General features: G+C 41.8%; 1 protein-coding gene across 6 annotated transcripts in view; it reads left to right on the top strand.

The window, feature by feature from the left end:
• Positions 1–22089, top strand: part of PLCE1 (phospholipase C epsilon 1) — a 325242-nt gene that overhangs the window by 134907 nt on the left and 168246 nt on the right. For all 6 annotated transcript variants that reach the window (XM_045068712.1, XM_004749638.3, XM_004749637.3 and 3 more), the window contains one exon: positions 6339–6627. In XM_045068712.1, coding sequence (XP_044924647.1) covers positions 6339–6627 — 289 coding nt within the window. The remainder of the gene's footprint in view (positions 1–6338; positions 6628–22089) is intronic.

Genomic DNA, 22089 nt, shown 5'->3' with positions numbered 1-22089 from the left:
TGCAACAGAGCAAGTTATGAAATTGACTCCCCTTGACTGGTATCCTCTTTGACCCCAATAGAAGTCAAATTAAGACAAAGCTCTTTGTGGCTGTGTAGAGAAAGGGCCTTTCCTCCTGGGTGAGCACTATGGATGTAGTGTACTGGCTACTTCATGCCTTTCTGTGCACTAAAGTCTTCGGCTTTCTCTCCATCTGAATTGCCCCAGCTCTCCTCAGTCTTGGATGTTTCTGTTATTTTGTTTTAGTTCTGAACTCCATGTGCCAGTGCTGGTTTCTATAAGGCATCCCTCTTTCTTGAGTCATAAGGAACACAAATGTTTTAAGTGTTGTCTAAGCATTATTTACTTTTCTGTGAATTAAGTTCATAATACCAAGTCATCCTGCTTGATGGTAGTACCTGGCGTAATGGGAGTAGTGTACAGCCATAAGAAAGATTCATTCATAGTCCACAAATGGGGTTGCGGTTTGCAACATTGATCTATATTAAATCTCTAAGAACTTAACAATGACCCAATGTAGAAACCTTGATTCCTTTCCTTTTCTCATTCCCAACACTTCAGCTAGTCCTATGGAACCTATATCCAAAATAAATCTTGACTGTATAATAGTCTGCAATTTTTAATCAACTTAATTTGACCCACATATTTTTTGACCACCTTCCACACTAAAATAAAGTTCTTCTTGCTCACGGTGGGATACCCAGTAATTGAGCTTGCCGCAATGGATGTGCTTAATAAATATAAATCAGTTGTTGAGTTAATGAACAGACACATACATGTTTGGCAAACTTAGATGCTGTGTTGTGACATGTTGATTTTATCTCAAAAAAGATATTGGCCCCTACAGGGTGGTGGTCTGTCTAGTTATCAGCCCCTTATTATCACATTAATTGAGTGTGATAAAGTTTATGTATTTTTTTACCTTGTAATTTAAAACTATAAATCTCCATATAAAGGAAACGTATTTGGCCATTCATTAGTCATAACTTGCCCATTTTCAGAAGTAGTTTAGGGTGACCATGAAAGGAATTATCATGAATCAAAACAATAATAGCGATGTAAACATCACTTAAACCTTTTGCCAAATAATAATATTTTCTTGAATCCTGCTGTTTGGGCTTTTGGTGTGACCAATTTAGTACAAAGGATAAAGGACCGCGGAGCTGGACAAACCAGATTTCAGTCCTGGCTCAGCCTCTTACTAGCTGGGTAAAGTTGGCTGTATTTCTCCACCTCTCTAGGCTTACTGTCTCCATCTGCAAAATAAATCAACCTCACAGGGTTAGTGTGTGGATGCAAGTTAATACTTGTCGTACCCAACACACCATCATTTTGTCAGTTAACTTTTATAACAAAGCACTCCCAAAATTTAGTGACTTTTCACAACGCTCATGTATTTAACTCCTGTTTCTGTGAATTTGTGGTTCTCCAAGTCTAGATCAGGAGACTCTACTGGGCTCTCTCATGTATCTATGACGGCAGTTGGACTGGCAATTGGATGATCTAGGATCTCGGATGACCTCACCATGTGTCTGGCTATTGGCAGGCAATATCCGTCAGGGTGACAGGAGTGTCTAGGCCATGGTTTCTCATCTTCCAGCAAGCTAATTCTGGCTTCCCCACATGGTAGTTGTTGCAGAGTTCCCAAAAGCAGCAAAAGAGAACAAGGTCAAATGTACAAGTATTTTTCAAGACTTTGCATGCATCACATTTGCTAAATTCCCATTGGTTGAGCAAATCACAGACCTGGCCCAGAATCAGTGAGGGAAATAACATATGACCATTTTTACAGTCTACCTCAATCAGCATTGTTGCCATCATTGTAAAAAACAATATTTGTTGAGTATTTATTAGGTGGCAGGTGCTGTTCTAATCAATTACATTTATAAAAGCTTATAATCATTACCTCAATTTTATGAGGCAGATACTATTATAGTCCCATATTGGAGAAAAGGACACAAGGCACAGAATAGCAAAGCAACCTATCCAAGGTCACACAGCTGGGAAGCAGGGGAGCTAGGATTCAAACCAACACTCCAGAGCCACATTTATAATGACTATTCTATACTACATCCTCTTCCTCTTCCTACTCTATATATATGTGGGACTTTCCATGGTTGCTTCTTTTTTTGTAAGTGGATGATCTAATAAGTGTTTGTAGCCTGATTTTAACTTGTTCCCTGAGCAATGCCATATCTATCAGCACTTTATCTATGTTTCAGCCTTCCAACATCTACCTTATTAAAGCTTACCTAGTATTGGTATGACTGGAATGTTTTGGTCCAGATCTTGGTAGAACATGTTGATTCTTTTTTGTTTTTAGTGGAGTGTTAACAATGGTGGGGGAGTTTAGTCTAGAATTCTACATCTTTATTTCTTCAGAGAAGTTTAGGGACTTGGAAACAAGTGGCTGATGGCAGTCGATTATTGAATATATACATAACATTTACATATGTTGGAGATAAACAGCAACACCCCTTGAGAGCAGAGACTGTGACTTTCTCTGTGTCTCCTTGGCAACTAACAAAGGGAAGGTCACCCAGAGGACATGTTAGGGGAGTTCACTACATGTTGAGGGAGCTCGGTTCATATCCCATTAAGGCATGGGTCACACACTTATATACTAAGAGTGACCAGGTACTGGGAATATATGACCACTAGAGAGGAGTGGGGACTGGTGTCAACTGAAGAACTCATGCCCCAGGCAGCAGGGAAAGGTCTAGCCATTTGACAGCACAGGGGAATGGGAATGTTCAGTGTTGCCAGATTGTTCCAGTTTTTAGGAAATGCTGTAACTTCAAATGTGTATATAAATTTTCCTGATTTTATTTTATTTTTTAAAGATTTATTTATGTCTTTATGTAACTTTTGCATCCAATGTAGGGCACAAATCATGACCCCAAGTTCAAGAGTCACATGCTCTACCAACTGAGCCAGCCAGGTGCCCCCACCATCTTGATTTTAAAATACTATGTGTCCGATCAAACGGGTCTTCTGATAAATCTGACCCATGGCCAGCCAGTATGTCACTCCCCTACATGAGGCGCTGGGTGGCACATCTCTATTGCATTACACCTGTCCCAAAGGCCCGTGGAGGAAGGGGAGCCGCCGAATAAGGCAAAGATGGAGCAGTAAGGTAATAAGAGAGACAGGACTTGAGGAAAGATGAATGATTGTCTATTTCAGAGATTTCACAGAGGTCAAGGAAAAGAGAACATAAGAAAAGGCCACTTGATTCAAGTAAATTATTTGCTACAACACTACGTTCACAGAATGGGTTCTTAAAAAGGAAGGAAGGAAGGACGGATGGAGGGAAGGAGGAAGGAAGAAAGAAAAAGAAATCCATGGTCAAGTAACAGAAATACTCCAAACACTCAGTAAAACAAAGTAAAATGGATTTCTTTACTCTGACCTTTTTCATTGTCTTTAATATCCTTTTTTTTTTAAGATTTTATTTATTTATTTGACAGAGAGATCACAAGCAGGCAGAGAGGCAGGCAGAGAGAGAGGAGGAAGCAGGCTCCCTACTGAGCAGAGACCCCAGTATGGGGCTCGATCCCAGGAGATCATGACCTGAGCTGAAGGCAGAGGCTTAACCCACTGAGCCACCCAGGTGCCCCTGTCTTTAATATCCTAATATGCAATGTAAATTTTCAAAAGGAGAAGTGGATGCTAAGTGTTTCAGTGATCAAGGAGTCCTTATTTCCTCCAATCCCTCTAGATCTAATGATTTGAGGAAAACATTTATGGGAAGCAGGATGAGGGACTGAACGAGCCACTGGGGATCTCTGAAGGAGTGTTGTGGAAACTGGAATGCATAAGGTAACAAGTGAGCAATGGAGCAGCTTGGCGTGTAAAGAAAGTAGGTGATAGGTAAACCCATTAGTAACTAAGAACGATCAGCATATTAATCTTTGTAAAATAAAACCCTTTTAGCATCATTCCTCTAATAAAAATAAATAAACCCCAAAAAGTGAAGGTTTCCCTACCTCTGATGGATTAAACCTCTTTGCCTGACATTCGAGGCTCTCCTTTATCAGGCCAGCTGACCTTTCTGGTTTTCCAGTTATGCCTTAACACTCATTCTCTGCTCTAAATACCCTGTTCTGCTCACTGTCCTTAGGGCATTTTCTGTTTTCCAGCCTCTTCACCCTTGCTTACAATGTGATTTGCCTCCCCCAGCTGCTCTGATCAGAGCCGTGCCTGTTTTCCAAGGCACAGCTTAAATCTGCTTTCCTCCGAAGCCCTCTTTAGCCATCAAACCTCACAGTGGATTCTTTTCTCTGAACTTCTAGAGCATTTAAACTTCTTAAGGATTCATTGAGACTTAGTGTGTTGGACATTGCCTCTATGATTCGAAACTGTAAGAGGAAAGGCAATGTCCTGAGCTTTGCAACACTCAACCCCGGTTTGCCCTTGCAATATACCCAAATAAGGGAGGATGATATTATCAAGCAGCACATAGGAGCAAGGGTACAACCCCATCATGGTGAATTTCACAGACTGTGCTTTGTTATTATACAAGCACCTGCTATTCCTTGAGGATGGAAGAATCCATACTCTGCTTGCCCAATAGTAATGGTTGTCATTTGAAAACCCTAGGTTGAGCACTTTACATATATGGTCTTGGTGAATCCCACAAAGTCTCTAAGAAGGAGCGTTAGTATCCCCACTTTACAGAAGAGTAAGCTTTCTCTAAGTATTTAAGTCATCTTGTTCATGTTTATGACCCTCTCTTTAGCTGGTCCAGGCAGAGCCAGCCATACGACCCACATACTTGACCCCAAGGCCTGGGCTCTTTCTGCCCCAGCACAACATCTACCTGGCCACACTGGTCACAAGAAATTTAATGGCAGATATTTAAAGCTCAAAATTCACACTTTTCCTTCAAGTGGCAAGTATCTACCAGTTGGGGATGGAAGGCAGAGTAGAAATCTAGTTAGAGTCAGTGCAGTTTGAATACCAGGGGTGTTCTAGGAACATTCTAGGGTCTCCTAAGGACCTAGCAGAGCTCAGTAGGTGTTTTCTTGAGGGCCGGTGGGTCCTGGTTAAAGTGAGCCTTGGAGTGTGCAGCATCACAGGGTTGCATGCACAGCCTGGAGGACATGTGAGAGTCTTTTCTTGCTTGGGTACTCCTTGATGTCACTAGAGGGATTTCTCCATTTTCACCCTACTGTGAACTCTCTGCTTATCTATCTGTCTCCCTTACTAGACTTTGAACTCTGTGCCTGGGAAAAGCTATCTTATTTACCAAGACCTGACACATAACTGATATATAAATACAAAATAGCCGCTTGTTGATCTGATGAATTAAGCAAGGTGCTTAAGGTGGAGACAACACAATAAACTTTTATTCTACTATCAGAAAACTAAATTAAGTCATCCATGTAGTATTTCTTCCCTTTTCTTTATATACATCCAGAAGTCTCAGGCTTCCCAGAGACCTTCACAAACCCAGACCCTCCCTGTAAGACTGTCAAACCTCTTAATTTTCAGGCTCCATCTTCTAAATTAGATTGTGCAGCTTTTCAGCACCGGAGATGTGTGCTGCTCTTTGTGCCTGCCCCCCATCTTTCAGTGCACTGCCTCCCACAGAGCGGGATCTGTATAAACACATGCTAACAACTGTATTGGAATTATGGGTGGGAACTGGTCCTAACTGTACTGTCTCCTTGAGATAATTCGTGGTGAATTCAGATGATAAAGGGGAGAGGAAATCAGGATGGTGACAGAGACAGAGCAAGAAGAATAGGCAGGACCTGTCAACTCATTGGAGGTGGAAGGTGAGAAAGATTGAAGAGGCAAAAGGAGTCAAACAAAGATTTTGAACCAAGCGGATGGATTGAAGGATTATGCCCAAGAGGGAAATATAGAACTTCTTCCCCTGACCTTCTCATCCTCGCAGTAGTTTGAACATGGAGAAAAGATTCCTCATGAATGTCAGGCTCAAGTGTTCTTTGGAGACAGACAGACCTGGGACAGTCAGGTACTCAGGGGAGTCCAAAAGGACAAAAAGGGAAGGTTTGACTTTGTCACTCTGCTAGGGAGGAAGAGGAGAAATTTGAGCTGAATATATTTTTGGTTGGAACAACTTGTAAGTGCTCTGTTTGATAGCAGGGTTGTTTGAATGGCCGATTTCATAACTGCACATAGCTTTTCCAAATAAATGGTGTCTGTAGAATGTTCAGGTTAATGCATGAGTCCAGTGCTCAAGAGTGTTTGTGCTTAGAGCAACTGAGCCTTCTTTCTTCATAAGTCATCCTGGCATTTTGTCAACAAACTAATTTGCTTTTCTAAGAAACTAGATTAATACTTCCTGTACTCTGTGCTATTCACAGATCTACAATGCAGTGAGAAGCAGAGAAGAAATAGAAAATACAATTGAATCTCTTCTCCATGTCTTCACAAATCTCCCGGCCTCCGAGGCAGCCCATGAAAGGATTAGCATTGGTCCATGCTTAAAACAGTGTGTCCAAGACACCATATGTGAGTACCGGGCCACCCTCCAGAGAACGTCCATATCTCAGTACATCACGGGCTCTCTCCTAGAAGCAACCACATCTTTGGGAGCAAGAAGTGGCCTACTCAGTACTTTTGGAGGATCCACTGGACGAATGATGCTAAAAGGTAATGTCTGAAATGTCACTTTTAACTTTTCATCTTTCAGTGCAGAAAAGAATCTAAGTTAATGCTTATGCATCTCCTGATAGAAACTTGGGTTTACTTATTGGCAATTTTAAATAAGGATTGCCACTTTAGTAAACTATAAAAAATAATGTAGTCCTTTATCAAAATCCTTTAAGGTGTAAACATTCCAAATACTAAGCATTACGAATTTGACATTTCTTTTTCAAAAGAAATAAATAGTTACAAGACTATCTTTAATTTAAAAAAAATATTCAGGGGTTGCTTGGGTGGCTCAGTGGGCTAAAGCCTCTGCCTTCGGCTTAGGTCATGATCTCGGGGTCCTGGGATTGAGCCCCACATTGGGCTTTCTGCTCAGCAGGGAGCCTGCTTCCTCCTCTCTCCGCCTGCCTCTCTGCCTACTTGTGATCTCTGTCTGTGAAATAAATAAATAAAATCTTTATTTAAAAAAAAAAAAAAGGTTGGGGCACCTGGGTGGCTCAGTGGGTTAAAGCCGCTGCCTTCGGCTCAGGTCATGACTCCCAGAGTTCTGGGATCGAGTCCCATATCCGGTTCTTTGCTCAGCAGGGAGCCTGTTTCCTTCTGTCTCTCTGCCTGCTTGTGATCTCTGTCTGTCAAATAAATATATAAAATCTTTAAAAAAAAAAAGTTGTACAGACAGGTTTTCTCCTACTTGTAGTCTATGACATGTCAATTACTGTGATGAAAGTCTTGTGAACAAATTTGGTCATGTGGTCCCAGTGAAAACCAACACTGATATGGAACAGAGTGAAATGCAGTTCTTCTTACCACACAGAATCAGTAGGTTCATGTCAACCAGAAAAGCTAAAGGCCATCTCCAATGACTCCCATCTTAAAAAGCAGGATAGTTAGGCATCCCGCTAAAAAATGAAAGCCAGTGGAAAATGGGGTCCCTGAGCACCAGAACTTCCTAGCTACTTCCCACGAGTAGCAGAGAGGCAGGTCAGAAATGGCAGTGCACCAAAGAACCTTGGAGAGTTGTGCACTGCACAGCTGTCACAACCCACTTGGCAGCCTTCCCTGGCAGGAAGCTGCCAGCCAGACAGGGACCATGCAGAGCAATGTTCCACTGCCTGGGGGCTGCCAAGAGCTTGATCTGACATCCGGCCATTTCTCTCAAGGAGAGCAGCTCTTGTCCCTCCACAGCAAGTCCCAGACCTGTAGCTTGCAGGCCAGTGACCTTCCTCCCCCTCCCCACAACACACACACTGGGCAGGCCCAAGAGGAAGTACACACCTCCCTGGGTACCATGTGGGTACCATGTGGTACCAAGTTGGTGTTGGTTTGTTTTCTAGAGTCATTTTAACTTTTGCATCTTGGTGATAAATGATGAATGAAGGAAAACACAAGGTGTGGGGATACTCATCCAAGAGACCAAAGTGTTTCCTATGTTTATCATTTATTCAGCATATATTTTCTGAGTCCCTACTGGATGCTTGGTGCTGGGTGGGGAACAAAACACAGTTCCTGCAGTCATGGAGCTGGTAGGCTCTAGGTGGTAAGCAGTTTCCCCCATGCACAGGACTCAGGATTTCTCTACCCTGTTGTGATTCCTGATGACTACCAATCTTCCATTCTCTGTCCATGCTCTTCCTGGGAAGCCGGGCTGAGATGGGCATGTGGAGTTATTGTTGCTTTAAGGCTTGTGACTCCGAGAACTTCGTCCTATGAGTTTGACAACTTGTGTTTGTCAGAGACCCCATCCATGCCCAGCCATGTTTAGGTATATGGGTGATTCTTTTTTTTTTTTTTTTAAGATTTTATTTATTGCTTTATTTGAGATGCAGATAGAGAGGGAGAATGAGCAGGGAGGAGGGGTAGAAGGAGAGGGAGAAGCAGGCTTGCCACCGAACAGGGAGTCTGATGTGGGGCTCTATCCCAGGACTCTGAGTTCATAACCTGAGCTGAAGGCACTTAACCGACTGACCACCCACATGCTTCAGAGATTCTCATGAAGTACAAGTCAATTTAGTTGCCTTTAGGTTGTTTATAATCCTAATGAGGAGGCCAGATTTGTGTGCACCAAGTATTTGAAGAATACTTCACAGAGAGTTGAGCGCTAAATAATGTGAAAGTGGCTTTAATAGTTCAAAGAGTTTAGAGAGGGAGTTAATGTTCTTTGTGACAAATGGCCTGGCCCAAAACACGAGACCTCAAACAAATAAACAAAAGTCCATGAAAGCCACTTTCTTTCTTCTCCATTAATTGCAAAGGGAGGGAACTCTAGGTTCCCTGACCAAGGCAGCTGCCTCCAGTCCTACACAGACCTTTGGGGAGAAAAAAGGAGACTGCTCGTTAGCATGTCTTTTGCCCTGACAGTAACTTGATCTCAATTGCTATTTGTACTTCCCTGTTCAGATCATAACTTTTTTTTAAAGATTTATTTATTTATTTTAGAGATATGGGGAGGAAAGGGCAGAGGGAGAGGGAGAGAGAGTCCAAGCAGACTGTGTACTGAGCCTGGAGCCCAGCACCAGGCTCGATCTCATGATCCTGAGATCACAACCTGAGCTGAAGCCAAGAGTCAGACACTTAATTGACTGCACCCCCCAGGTACCCCCAGATCAGAACTTTTTGATCAACATTCCCAGCTCAGAGATTCATTGGACCTTCAGCTAATATGTTATCTTTAAATTGGCAATTTATGCAAGAGTTGGGATTTTCTTTAACTTTCTCTTTTGTAGCTCTTTTTTATATCCTTCTTTAAGTAGCTTCTGCTGAACAATACAGTTAGCTGGCTGGCTTCTGCTCCAGGCTTGCTTCTGTAGCTCTGACTTGTTCTCTTGGAAAACTTCTCTGACTTTAGTGCCCTCTCCCATGGGGTCTTCAGTGTCTGTATGTGCCATAGTGAACCATGTGTTCTTTAACATGCAGTGGAAGAAAATACATCCCAAAAACCATACAGGTATTCAGAATCATAGAATGTTTATAGAATCTATAGGTTCAGCCTATACCAGTTGGGTCTTGAACTCTGTTGGCCATATACTCCAGCAAGGGGTCTGGAAGACATGCTGGCGCTATGACCTGGTTGTCCGCTTCTCTCAATGTTCACTGCGTGTCCTGTGGCTTTGAGTTGGCCAATGGCTTTCAGCTCTGTATTGCTAATGAAAATCGCTAGGAAGTATATAGCACAGACTCAGTCCCCATTTTATAAATAACTTGTATTCCAGAAGTTCATTTCTCAGGGACTGTGTGGAACAGAGAATACTTTCCTAGAGACATAGTATTAAACATTGTGATTTGGTTGACTCTCATCCTCAAAAACTTCTTTAACCCACCACAGGGTTGAAATCTATATACTCTGTTGGGAAGTGTTTTCTCTTTAGTCTCTTCAAACACTATTATTGGAATACTGAGAATCAGCCTCCAAACAAAAAGCAGTACAAATGAGTTAAAAGACGCTTCCTGCTTAAGGGAAATAAGTTTAATCAAGGTGAACAGAGTTAAATTGAAACTTTTATGAAGATTTTGAAAAGAACTTCAGGCCATTTTGGAGATTTTATATGTTGGCATCTAGTTCTCTTGTATGGTTAATCACTTTTCAAAACTCATGCTGATATAGTGCTTGCTTCGGCAGCACATATACTAAAACTCATGCTGATATAAAAGAATCAGAAAATTATTATCTCAGTAGTTCCCAACCCTCCCTTTTTTAATGGAGGCTTATAAATGGAGAGAAGAAGGGAAGAGAGGCCAGGCAGGGTTTAATTTGTTTTTTTCTCCCAGAGGGAAAGGGTAAGAAAGAGATTAAAAAAGAATGACTTCTCCCATGAGAGAGAGCATGTTTGAAATAGATTAAAGGGAGTTGGGAAAGGTAGAGAAAAAGACAAGTACTGTTTGCTTCCATTTTTTTTTTCCCAAAGTTCTTTCTTTCTTTATTTATTTGACAGAGAGAGACACAGCGAGAGAGGGAACACAAGCAGGGGGAGTGGGAGAGGGAGAAGCAGACTGCCCTGTTGAGCAGGGATCCTGATGCAGGGCTCAATCCCAGAGCCCTGGGACCATGACCCAAGCCGAAAGCAGATGCTTAACAACTGAGCTACCCAGGGGCCCCTTGATTCCATTTATATGAAGCACCCAGAACAGTCAGCATCATAGAGACTAAGGGCTGGTGGGAGACAGGGAATGGGGAGTCATTGTTAATGAGTATAGAGTTTCCATTTTACAAGATGAAGAGTTCTGTACAACAGTGTGAATGTATCTAATGCCACTAAAATAGACACTTAAAAGTGGTTAAGATGCTACATTTTGTATGTATTTAAACCACCCCCCCATCCCTGCCATAAAAAAGAATAAAAACTTTCTAGAAGAGGAAGAAGCTGTTATGTAGGTCTTTGGTCTCAGGTTTATTACGATGTTAGAATCCAGGTTGTGGAAAAAGAAATTTGAAAACAGACAGCTCTTCATGTGAACTTCCAAAGGGGGCGCAAGTTGGCTCGTGTTGTGGAAGTGGTTGTGATTACCAGATGAGGGTTGCAGCTGCCTGCAGTAGGTGAGACTAGGAAAGAAAATGTCCAGTCAGTTGTTTAGGAGTAACAAGGAGTAATAAGTCAGGAACTGGGGACTCGGGCTTGATTGGCCAGAGTTCTGCAGCCTTGCTTCTTTACCACAGACCACAGGATTCTGCTGACTCTATCTTTAGTATCTCACTGAGCTTCCACACCTCCGATGGTACAGGTGACTCTAGAAAGACAGCTGGCAATTAGGATACAAACATTCCCGATTTTCTGCCTTCAGGACCACCGAGGATGGTCTGTCTACAAAGTAAAAAGTTTGCCAAAAAACAAGAAACATTTCCTGATACGAAGTATTGATTAGCAAGGGTGTGCCCTGGATTACCAAGGTGTGGTTTCTCAAAGTGGGAAATGGAGCATTTACACCATTTAATTCCAGTCTGGGTCCCTTTCTCTCCATCCCTCTTTACCTTGCTAGAATCTCAGGATCAACTCCCGATAGCAGTGACGGCCACAAGAATTATCGACATCAATAATCAGGAGGTTTTCTAAACCCATTGCCTGCTTTTGTTTTCTTTTTTCCAATGTCCTCTCCACTGAAAATTACAAGACCGAGATAAAATAAAGAGGGACATTGCTGATATTAATGTAAAACACTTATAGTAAAATTAGAAAAAAATCAGTGGTAAGGGAAAGGATTTTTTATTTGAAGGCAGCTAAGTATTTTCAAATGTGCATATTGTACGAGCCAATATAATAAATTTGGTATATTAAATTCAATTTTTCCTTCTCAAGCTGTTGCTAAGTAAGTTTGTAAATTAAAGGATAATGTATTTGCATAAGACCAGGACAAAGCTTGTTCATATTCGAATTATGTAGCAGAAAGAACACTCCACTCTTCATGTTAACCAGTTTGAGTGTGTGTCTGTATATGTAAAGAATAACTATCTTAAAGGTGTGGGTCATATGTAGATTGTAAATAGAATATTAACATGAAAACAAAAAGTGCCATACATATTTAATATTCTTATTGAAAGTAGACAGTATTTTGTTTCTGATAGAAAGGTCTAATAAATTTTTCTTTTATTGTAATAAGGATATTCTATTTGTGTATTTTTCTAAAATTAATACCCTCAAGGATAAAAACAAGAAGTTGTAATAAGAACACATACACATATTAGAACTATGTGACTATACCTCATAAATAATTTAGTTTATAAAGGCTGTCTTCGTTGACTTCCTCATAATCAAAACAATCACCCTTTACGTGCCTACCCAGCAGTGGAAGGCATATGCATACTTCTAATTCCCAGATTTAAGTTTATTTAAAGAAATCCTCTGACTTATTAGTTCTGTGGTTTTGAAATTGTTTTGTTGGTGGTTAAAAGTATGCTTTATGTAATTTGGGGTATGTTTCTGTACCAGTTAATCAACTAGAAAGTATTCGTTCACTGTGGCCCAGTGCTATGTCACCTCTGGGAAGAATGTAAGGGATTACATCTGGAAATCTTCAACTTGAACAACAGTATTTCTCACTCCAGCGAAAATGTAATATTAGGTTTTAGGTCTACTGAGGTAGCTCTTACTACCCGCCAAGAGATTTATGAAGTGCTGGGCTGCACAACTGTTGGTAGGTTCTGTAGCTCATGGGGTCAGTAAGTCTGGTGGGTAAAGGACAAAGCCAAGTGCCTTGGGTCCACAGTAGTAAGGTGTCATCCCGGACTGTGACGCTAGACCTGAGTGTGACCCAGAATGTGACTCCATGTCTAGGTATGACCTAAACATGCTCAGATGTGGCCGAGGACTATGACTCCACACCCAAGTGTAGCCTCAGAGTAAATTACAGCATGTGATCAAGCATGTCACTCCATGGCCAGGTGTACCCGAGGACTCTGTCTCTGCACCCCTGCTCATAACCAGGGGGTGCTTCCAAAGTACCAGAGGAGGGTGAAGTCACATACCTCACATGTAACAGGAGACATGATGCTTCTGTCACCAAAACAATTATCTATATTTTGAAGGGGAAGAAGGGTCAGGCAGAGGAATTATGTTTCTTTTTTTTTAAGTTTTTTTCAAGACAACACCCCCATTTCTGTTATCTCTGACATTTTAAACTCCTCCATTTGTAAAGAGAAAATTGAGCATAAGGGCAGGTCAAGTTGGGTAGAATTACAGTGTTAATTCTTATTGTTAACATTTTCTTACTCCTTGCTGGGTAGCAGGTATTGCTCTGAGGGTTTGCCTGTGTGATTGCATTGAAAGCCATTATTCCGTGGTCCAGTGAAGGAGGTACTACTATTTGCTAATGAGGAGACTGAGGCACAGAGACATTAAGAATCTCACCCTTGGGTACGCAGGTAGTCAGGAATGGTGTGAGTGAGTGAATCTAGGCAGCCGGTTGAGTCCATACCACGTTCCAGGTACTGCAGCATGCCCTCCTTCTGTATTATTTCATTTAGTCCTCATTGTGGGTTGATTTATAGACTGCAAAAGAGATATGTAGAAGTACCTATGAATGTGACCTGATTAGGAAATAGGATCTTTGCAGATGTATTCAAGTGAAGATGAGGTCATTTTCAGTGAGAGTGAGCCCCAAACCCAGCAGCTGGCTTACCCTGTTTGAGGAAGAGAAGAGACCTAGAAGCAGACCCACTGTGGTGAGTACAATGTGGTGATGGAGGCAAAGATGGGAGGCTCACCCACAAGCCACAGAATGTCAAAGAGTGCCAGCCACCACCAGAAGGTGGGAAGAGGCAAGGGAGGATTCGAACTAGAGTCTTAAAGGAGGCATGGCCCTGCCAACACATTGATTCTCAGTGTCTAGCCTCTACAACTGGGAGAAGATAGATTTCTATTGTTAGCAAGCATTCCAACCGTGGTAACTTGTTACAGCAGCACCAGGAAACTAAGAGAGTCCTTTTTTTTTTTTTTACAGATTTTATTTATTTATTTGACAGATAGAGATCACAAGTAGGCAGAGAGGCAGGCAGAGAGAGAGGGAAGCAGGCCCCCTGCCAAGCAGAGAGCCTGATGGAGGGCTGGATCCCAGGACCCTGAGACAATGACCTGAGCCGAAGGCAGACGCCCAACCCACTGAGCCACCCAGGCGCCCCTAAGAGAGTCCTTTTGACAGTCTTGTGAGGAGGAAATTATTAACTCCAGGAAACTGAGGCTCAAACAGGTTAAGTGACTTGCCCAAGGTCGCACAGAGAATAGGTATGTGCAGCCAACCTAGACCAAGCTTCTCCAAGGCTCATGGTCACTGCTATGATGGCGACATGTTTGCAGCTCCCCAGTAGCAATGTCTATCTCTACCTCGTTTTAGTTGTTTGGGGTTTTTTCTAGTCATGAGCTCTGACGCTCATCCTCCTCCCATACACATTTTGCCTGGCACAGGACCAGGCACGGAATACGTTTTCAGGGGGCTGTATTTTATGATAAAGAGCTTGGATTTTACCTTCTGAGTAATGAAAGACACTGAAGCATGCTAAGGAAGGGTGTGATTTGATCAGATTGGGTTTTTAGAAAGAGCCATATGGCGTAAACCTTCGTGGAATCAAGTGGCAGGTGTGTTCACAGAATCAAGAAACATGTAGTCATTACTATTTTATAACACTTAATTGAATGAGACATTTTTTTATATTTTTAAAGAGCCGATTTATTTATTTGAAAGAGAGTGAGATCACAGAAGGAGAGGGAAAGGCAGAAGCAGACCTGCCACTGAGCACAGAGCCTGATGTGGGGAACTGGGGTCCTGATCAAGACCTGAGATGAAGGCAGATGCTTAACCCACGGAGCCACCCAGGCGCCCTTGAATGAGATAATTTTAGAACCTAAAAAAGAAAATACTAATTTATACTGTAGGTTGTACAAATATATATAACTCATACAAATGAAAATGCAAATACATTCAGGAGGTTTTTGAATTGGCACAAAAGCCATTTTCATCATCTCCGTAAAGCATTCTCAGCACCAGGACCCTCGAATGGCTGCAGGGCTATCTCTGGGGCCTCCCTTACTCCTGTCTGAACTCCATCCCCTCCTTCCAAGGCACTATCTGCCTCTGGGGGTCTAGAGCCACCCTGACTATACCAACCCATCCACTCCTCACTCATGGCCCCATAATAACATAATTGCCTATTCTTTCTTTAGTGGATCCCAGTGAGGCTTGTGAGCAGAGTGACGTGCTGGGTTAGAATAGAGATCTGGAGTGTTACTGATGGCGTCAACTGAGGCGGACAGGGGACAGGTGGAAGAGCTGAGAGCAACTGGCAGGGGGAATGGGGCACAAGGTGCAAAGGCTTGAGACAGAAAGACACACAGTATGTTCAGGGAACGACCAAAGCTTGGGAAGTACAAAGGCTGAGTAGGAAGGCATAGGGCTGGGGCAGGGAGGAGAAGATAGGTCTCTAGGGGGCTGTATTTAAAGATAAGGAGCTTCGATTTCACGTTGTAGGGAAGGAGAGAGACACTGAAGGGTACTAACGAAGGGTGGGATTTAATCAAACTGGGTTTTTAGAAAGATCCTTCTGGTTGCAGTAAGGGGTGGGGCTGCAAAGAGTGTCATCTTTTTTTTTTTAGATTTTATTTATTTATTTGACAAACAGAGATCACAAGTTGTCAGAGCAGCAGGCGGAGAGAGCGGGGAGGGGGGCAGGCTTCCTGCTGAGCCTAGAGTTCGATGCGGGGCTCGATCCCAGGACCCTGGGATCATGACCTGAGCCGAAGGCAGAGGCTTTAACCACTGAGCCACCCAGGCACTCCCCAAAGAGTATCATCTTAACCCTGGCGTAAGTGTCCAAAATACAGACTCTTGGGCTTCACCGCCAAACCTACTGGATTAGCCTCTGATACTAAAGGTGAGTGTGCTTGGTGTAGAAGATGGAGGGAGGGAGAGGGCAGTGAGAACCAGAGGCACTTGGAAGGGTATTGCTAAGCCTAGTAGGATGTTGTTGGCACACTTAGCAACCAGTGAAAATTACAAAAGGCCTCCTTCCTCACTCTCTACAGGCTGATACAGCCTCATACCCATGCATTTCAGTTAGGGCACAGCATGCTAGCTGGATTTCAGACCTCTTTTCCACTCGGGTAAGCACTTCTGTGCGGTGCACAGACTGTTCACTCTACCAAAAAGTCTGAATCCTGGGGAAGCAGCAGAGAGGCGCAGGAAAGGGGTAGAATTAATAGAATGTGGGTATTGGATGGATGTAGTATGGATAAAGAGAGCTGAGCCCAAGATGACCATTATTGCTATCTATTTTAAAAAATCATTTCAAGGGGCGCCTGGGTGTTTCAGTGGGTTAAGCCTCTGCCTTCAGCTCAGGTCATGATCTCAGGGTCCTGGGATCGAGGCTCACAGGCTCTCTGCTCAGCAGGGAGCCTGCTTCCTACTCTGTCTCTGCCTGCTGCTCTGCCTACTTGTGACCCCTCTCTCTCTCTCTCTGTCGAATAAATAATCTTTAAAAATTTTTTTTAAATTAAATAAAAAATCATTTCAAATCCTTCCAATTTGGGGCACCTAGGTAGCTCTGATGGTTGAATGTCTGCTTCAGCTCAGGTTATGATCTCAGGGTCCTGGGATGGAGCCCCATGTCAGACTTCCAGCTGAGCCTCTCTTTCTGCCTCTCCCCCTGGTTGTGATCTCTACCTCTCTCTCTGTCAAATAAATAAATAAAACCTTGAAAAGAAGTTCTTCCAATTGGTTATTAATAGTTAAAAATTATTAGTATTATTGGATTATATGCCCACTGCCACCCCATCCCCACCATCACTTCAAGAATTTAGGAAGTTAAGGGTTCATTAAAGGCTAATTATTTAGTATAAGAGGCTAAAACCTCTAAAATAGGAAACAAAAACATTTTTTATGATTAAAAAAAAAAAGTCCTAACCACTGAATTCAGAAAAGTGATTGGTGAGGACAGCAACGCCAGGTAGCTACTTGGGATCTCCATATTTGAGCTGGTCATGAAAATGTCTAGTCAGAGGTACAGAATCTCAGAATGGTCCATGTTCTAGAAATTCATTTGCAAGATAGTTATTTGAAACTCTATACCTAAAGACAAAACAGCAGTTAAACTCCAAGCTTTCCCCAAAATAACAAAACCGAACTCCTGAATATTTTAAATGAAAAAGTACTAAAAGATGATTTTTCTATGTCTCCCCCCCCCGAAAACCAAACTAGAACAAAAATTTGTTGTATTTACCCTGAACAAGGTGAGTTTAACTAGAAAACAAACAAAAAGCAAAGCAGATAGATAATCCTGGGGAGTCAAGAAATACATTTAAATTGAAAGGTAAAGAGATAAGTTCGAATACTTTTTAAAGCTGAGGCAGTTACCAATAGGAAAAAAAAAAAAAAAAAACCCTGAAAGTATACAAGTCACAGTAATTGGGAAAATGTGCCAAACTCCTCATCTTTCATCGAGGTGATTGAATATATTCTTCTTTCAGAGAAGGGAATATTTAAAGAAATAGGGATGTAAAGCTTTTGTAGTGTAAGGACATAACAGCCCCAAAACAGACACCAAAACCAACAAAAATGGTTACCTCCAAGAGAAGCCTTTTATTTGTCACTTTCCACTCATCTATACTGTTCAAATGTTTATTTCCATGAGCACATACTACATGGGTTATGTTTTAAAAGAAGCTTTTGGAGCCTTTGTGAAGATTCTGATGGATTCAAGCCCCTCGTTTCCAGTACCATTGTTATCAGCTGCCATACAGAAGACCATTTGGGGCTCCCATTCAAATGAGAAGAGAGAGGGGAGGACCAGAGGATTTGTTGAAGTAAGATGGGGAGAGGGGCTCAGAGTGAATAAGACAAGTTTGATTTTGGGCTCTTCTTTGTCCTGATAGGACTGTCAGCCTCTGAGTTGTTTCTTGATTTAAAGAAATGTAATGTGAGCATCATTCTGTCTTGGGTTTGAGACTTGATTTCAACACCATGTTTTCTTGAATAGGTGACTTTTTTAAAAAGATTTTATTTACTAGAGAGCGAGAGAATGAGAGAGAGAGAGCATGAGATGGGAGAAGTCAGAGGGAGAAGTAGACTCCCCACTGAGCAGGGAGCCCATATGGGACTCGATCCTGGGACTCCAAAAGCATGACCTGAGCTACTACTAAACCAACTGAGCCACCCATAGGTGACTTTCTTGAGGCTTCAGTGTCGGCATCCATAAAATGAAAATAAGAGCACAACTTGTTAGAGTTGTTTGGAGGATTAAATGAGATAATGCATATAAAGAACTTAGCCTAGCAGCCGGCACCTAATGATTACAAATAAATGGAATCATGCCCATGCTGAGGATGATGATGGTGGTCATGATTGCTGACACCTTGGAATGCCAGCCCTCCACTGTTATTTCAAGTGCTCTGCTCTTAGCTCAGTCAAAATGTGCACAAAAAGAGAGACACCCTCCTGTTTCCATGGCTGTGGACCCAGAGCAGTAGCATCTAAAGGGATACTTGAAAGGAGGTATCTACAGGCTGAGGGCTATCTCCATGTAGAATCTTCAGTTAGATTTTCCTTAGGACCCATGCAACAGGTCATTTAGTCATTCATTTGCTTATTTGACAAATATTTATTTTTTATAATGCTTTTTTTATTCAGAATTAAAATCTCAGTGAACTTTGCATAAATGCTATTTAAATGTTGTTTGTTTTTAATTTTTTATTTTTTATTAATATGTATTATTAGCCCCAGGGGTACAGGTCTGTGAACCGCCAGGTTTACGCACTTCATAGCACTCACCATAGCACATGCCCTCCCCAGTGTCCATAACCCAACCACCCTCTCCCTATCCCCCACCCCCAGCAACCCTCAGTTTGTTTCCTGAAATTAAGAGTCTCTTATGGTTTGTCTCCCTCCTGATCGCATCTTGTTTCATTTTTTCCTTCCCAACCCTCCAAACCCCCACGTTGCCTCTCAAATTCTTCATATCAGGGAGATCATATGATAATTGTCTTTGTCTGATTGACTTATTTCACTTAGCGTAATACCCTCTAATTCCATCCACGTCATTGCAAAAGGCAAGATTTCATTTCTTTTGATGGCTGCATAGTATTCCATTATATATATACCCCACATCTTGTTTATCTGTTCATCTGTTGATGGACATTAGGTTCTTGCCATAGTTTGGCTATTGTGGACATTGCTGCTATAAACATTTGGGTGCCCGTGCCCCTTCGGATAACTACGTTTGTATCTTTCGGGTAAATACCCAGTAGTGCAATTGCTGGGTCGTAGGGCAGTTCTATTTTCAACATTTTGAGGAACCTCCATGCTGTTTTCCAGAGTGGCTGCACCAGTTTGCATTCCCACCAACAGTGTAGGAGGGACCCCTTTCTCCACATCCTCGCCAGCATCTGTCATTTCCTGACTTATTAAAGCCATTCTGACTGGTGTGAGGTGGTATCCCACTGTGGTTTTGATTTGTATTTCCTGATGCCGAGTGATGTGGAGCACTTTTTATTTGACAAATATTTATTAAGCATCCCCTGTGTTCAAAGCCCTGTGCTTGGTCCTCAGGATAAAACAGTGAATAGATATAGTCTTAACTTTCAAGGAATTCACTTGCTATTGGAGGAGACAGACAGACTAACATGCAGTTTGCAGTGTAAATGTTATAGTTGAAATAAGCATAGCATACCCTCTTGAGGGAAGTTTGAGGTTTCTAAAACCATTTAAGAGCCTGAAGAAATGTGAAGCCCTATTTCACCAAAGAAAATAAGCCCTCACCTGTATGGTGAAGCTTCTTTTGTTTCTACTTCATTCTTTGTTGGTATCATCTCTCTCCCCTGCAGAGTGGAAAAGATGCAAAGCATTTATACCTAGGATTAGGAGCCATGTCTAAAATCTATGATTGGTACAGAATTTAGTGTTCAAGTTAAAATTGATATATTTTTATGAAGATGTATAAAATTGAGATTTTACAGTAAATTTAACTTTTTGAGTATTTTTGGATTATTTATTCCTTTAAAGAACAAAGACTAATTTTAAATGAACTACGAAAATTCTTGTCCCTGGGAACAGTTATAGAACATAATGGAATATGCTTATAATTTGTTTATAATAATGTGTGGGTCAGTAGTAAATACTTAAAGGGGAAAAAAGGAAAATCTCAAGATAGTCTGAGTCTTATTTAAACTTCTGTTTGAATTAGGTCTTAAAACCAAGAAATCATAAATTAGTAATACAGTTAAAGTAGTTAAGAGGGAATTTAAGGAACTGAATCCCAACAGAAGATATTTTATCATCTTCAAGAAAGTCTAAAATATTTTGCCAGCTAGAAATACATATTTGGTACTTAAAGTCTTTTAACTCTATTTCATCATGGCCACAAACTTTTAAAAACATGATTCCTATAATATTAACCCCACAAGCGGTTCTTTGAAGGTGTGAACAAATGTATGCTTCAGCCCCTCTGAGGCTTTCCCCTGTGAATTTCACAGTCACCAAAAACACCCTTGGTAGCATTGGTGGGTATTTAACTGTGCATATCCAGAGTCATGTTTTTGCATTAAGAAGCAGACTCATCTAAAATCTGTTTCAAACAAATATTTCTGTAGGTTCTGAGGAACATAGAAGGGAACTGAGAATATACCAAGTTTCAGAGACCTTGGCAACTCACAAGAGCTGGACTTAGAAACTACCAAGTTTAGAACCAAAATCTTTACCTGGGGTGATCAGCTAGTAGGGGCAAACCCAGCATGTGATCCCAAGCCGGTCTGATTGCCAAATCCAAGTTCTTAACCACTAGGAAATCATTCAGGTGCTCTCCCATTCAGTCTCTCTTTCTCACTCTCTCCCTCTTTCTCTCTATGTACATATGTATCTAAGTACAACGTGGAACCCCTTATTTGAATGCAGGTCCATCTGACTATAAAATGGATCATTTTCCTGCATACCTGCCACCTCCTTGACCTAAAGACAGCTGAGGACTTCAAGGGTATCTGAAGCATTCTTTAATATAGGTACTTATAAGGGTAGATGAGGATCTTCCCAATAGTCACAGCACAGAATTAACTGAATGAGAGGAGAGACTCCTATTAGCTAATGGGCAAAGCAAATATATTCCTCTCTACCAAAAATCCCACACATCAACCAACACACAGAAGGGACCCAGAAGATACTTGTTGATTGAATGAATGAACAAATAAACACAAGCACAAAACTCCAGGCTAACACACAGGTATCCGTACTACTCCGGGAAGGAACATTTGAAGCCATCTCCTGCCATCCTCTGAGCATCACCAGCATCAGAAGTTAATTTACCAGCAATGACTGTCCTTCATGCATCATTTACAAAAATCATCTGGGCTTGTCCCAGCCCTGCTCAGTATGCAATAGAAGGTAGGTGGCAGAAGACAGAGTTCTGCCCAGTCGGGAGGTATCATGTGGCCCACAGTGAGGTGGACAGTTATGAAATGATTTCTTGCTGGTGTGTTTCTGTTATTCCCATGTGTCCTTATACCCCTAGGCCGGTTGGCAAGGGTCCCGATGGTCTGATCTCTGCAAAGTAGGCTCACAGTGTGGTTGAGAAAAGAGAAGAGAAAAAGAAGGAAGGGGGTCACCCCAACCTCTTCATGAGCCCTGCTTTGGAGGGCCCAGGATCTCTTTCCTGAGCATAGAGATGAGGACACCTTCACTGTCCAGAAAGAGGCCACTATTAGTAAAAATTCATTTATTTTATAGATATTTACTAAATACCTATACTGATAGGTCCCAAGAATAGAGCAGACGTTGTCCCTACCCACATGGAACTTAAAGACCTATAGGGAATCAAGTATTTACAAAAACAAATGGCAAATTGTAACCTCACACATGCTACAAGGGATTGTGAGACCCTCTTAAAGGCAGATTTGACCTGAGAAGTTAAGACTTTGCTGAGGTAATGATGTTTCAGCTGAGGGCTGAAGGTCCACCATATATAAACTAAGAGAAGAAGGCTTGGAACTGTGTTCTAGACAG

The sequence above is a fragment of the Mustela putorius genome, unplaced genomic scaffold (genome assembly GCF_011764305.1).
Source record: "Mustela putorius furo isolate JIRA1106 unplaced genomic scaffold, ASM1176430v1.1 tig00003909_pilon_pilon_pilon, whole genome shotgun sequence".
Taxonomy (NCBI): Eukaryota; Metazoa; Chordata; class Mammalia; order Carnivora; family Mustelidae; genus Mustela; species Mustela putorius.
Note: the sequence above shows the minus strand (reverse complement) of the source record. Positions and strands in the feature narration are given on the sequence as shown.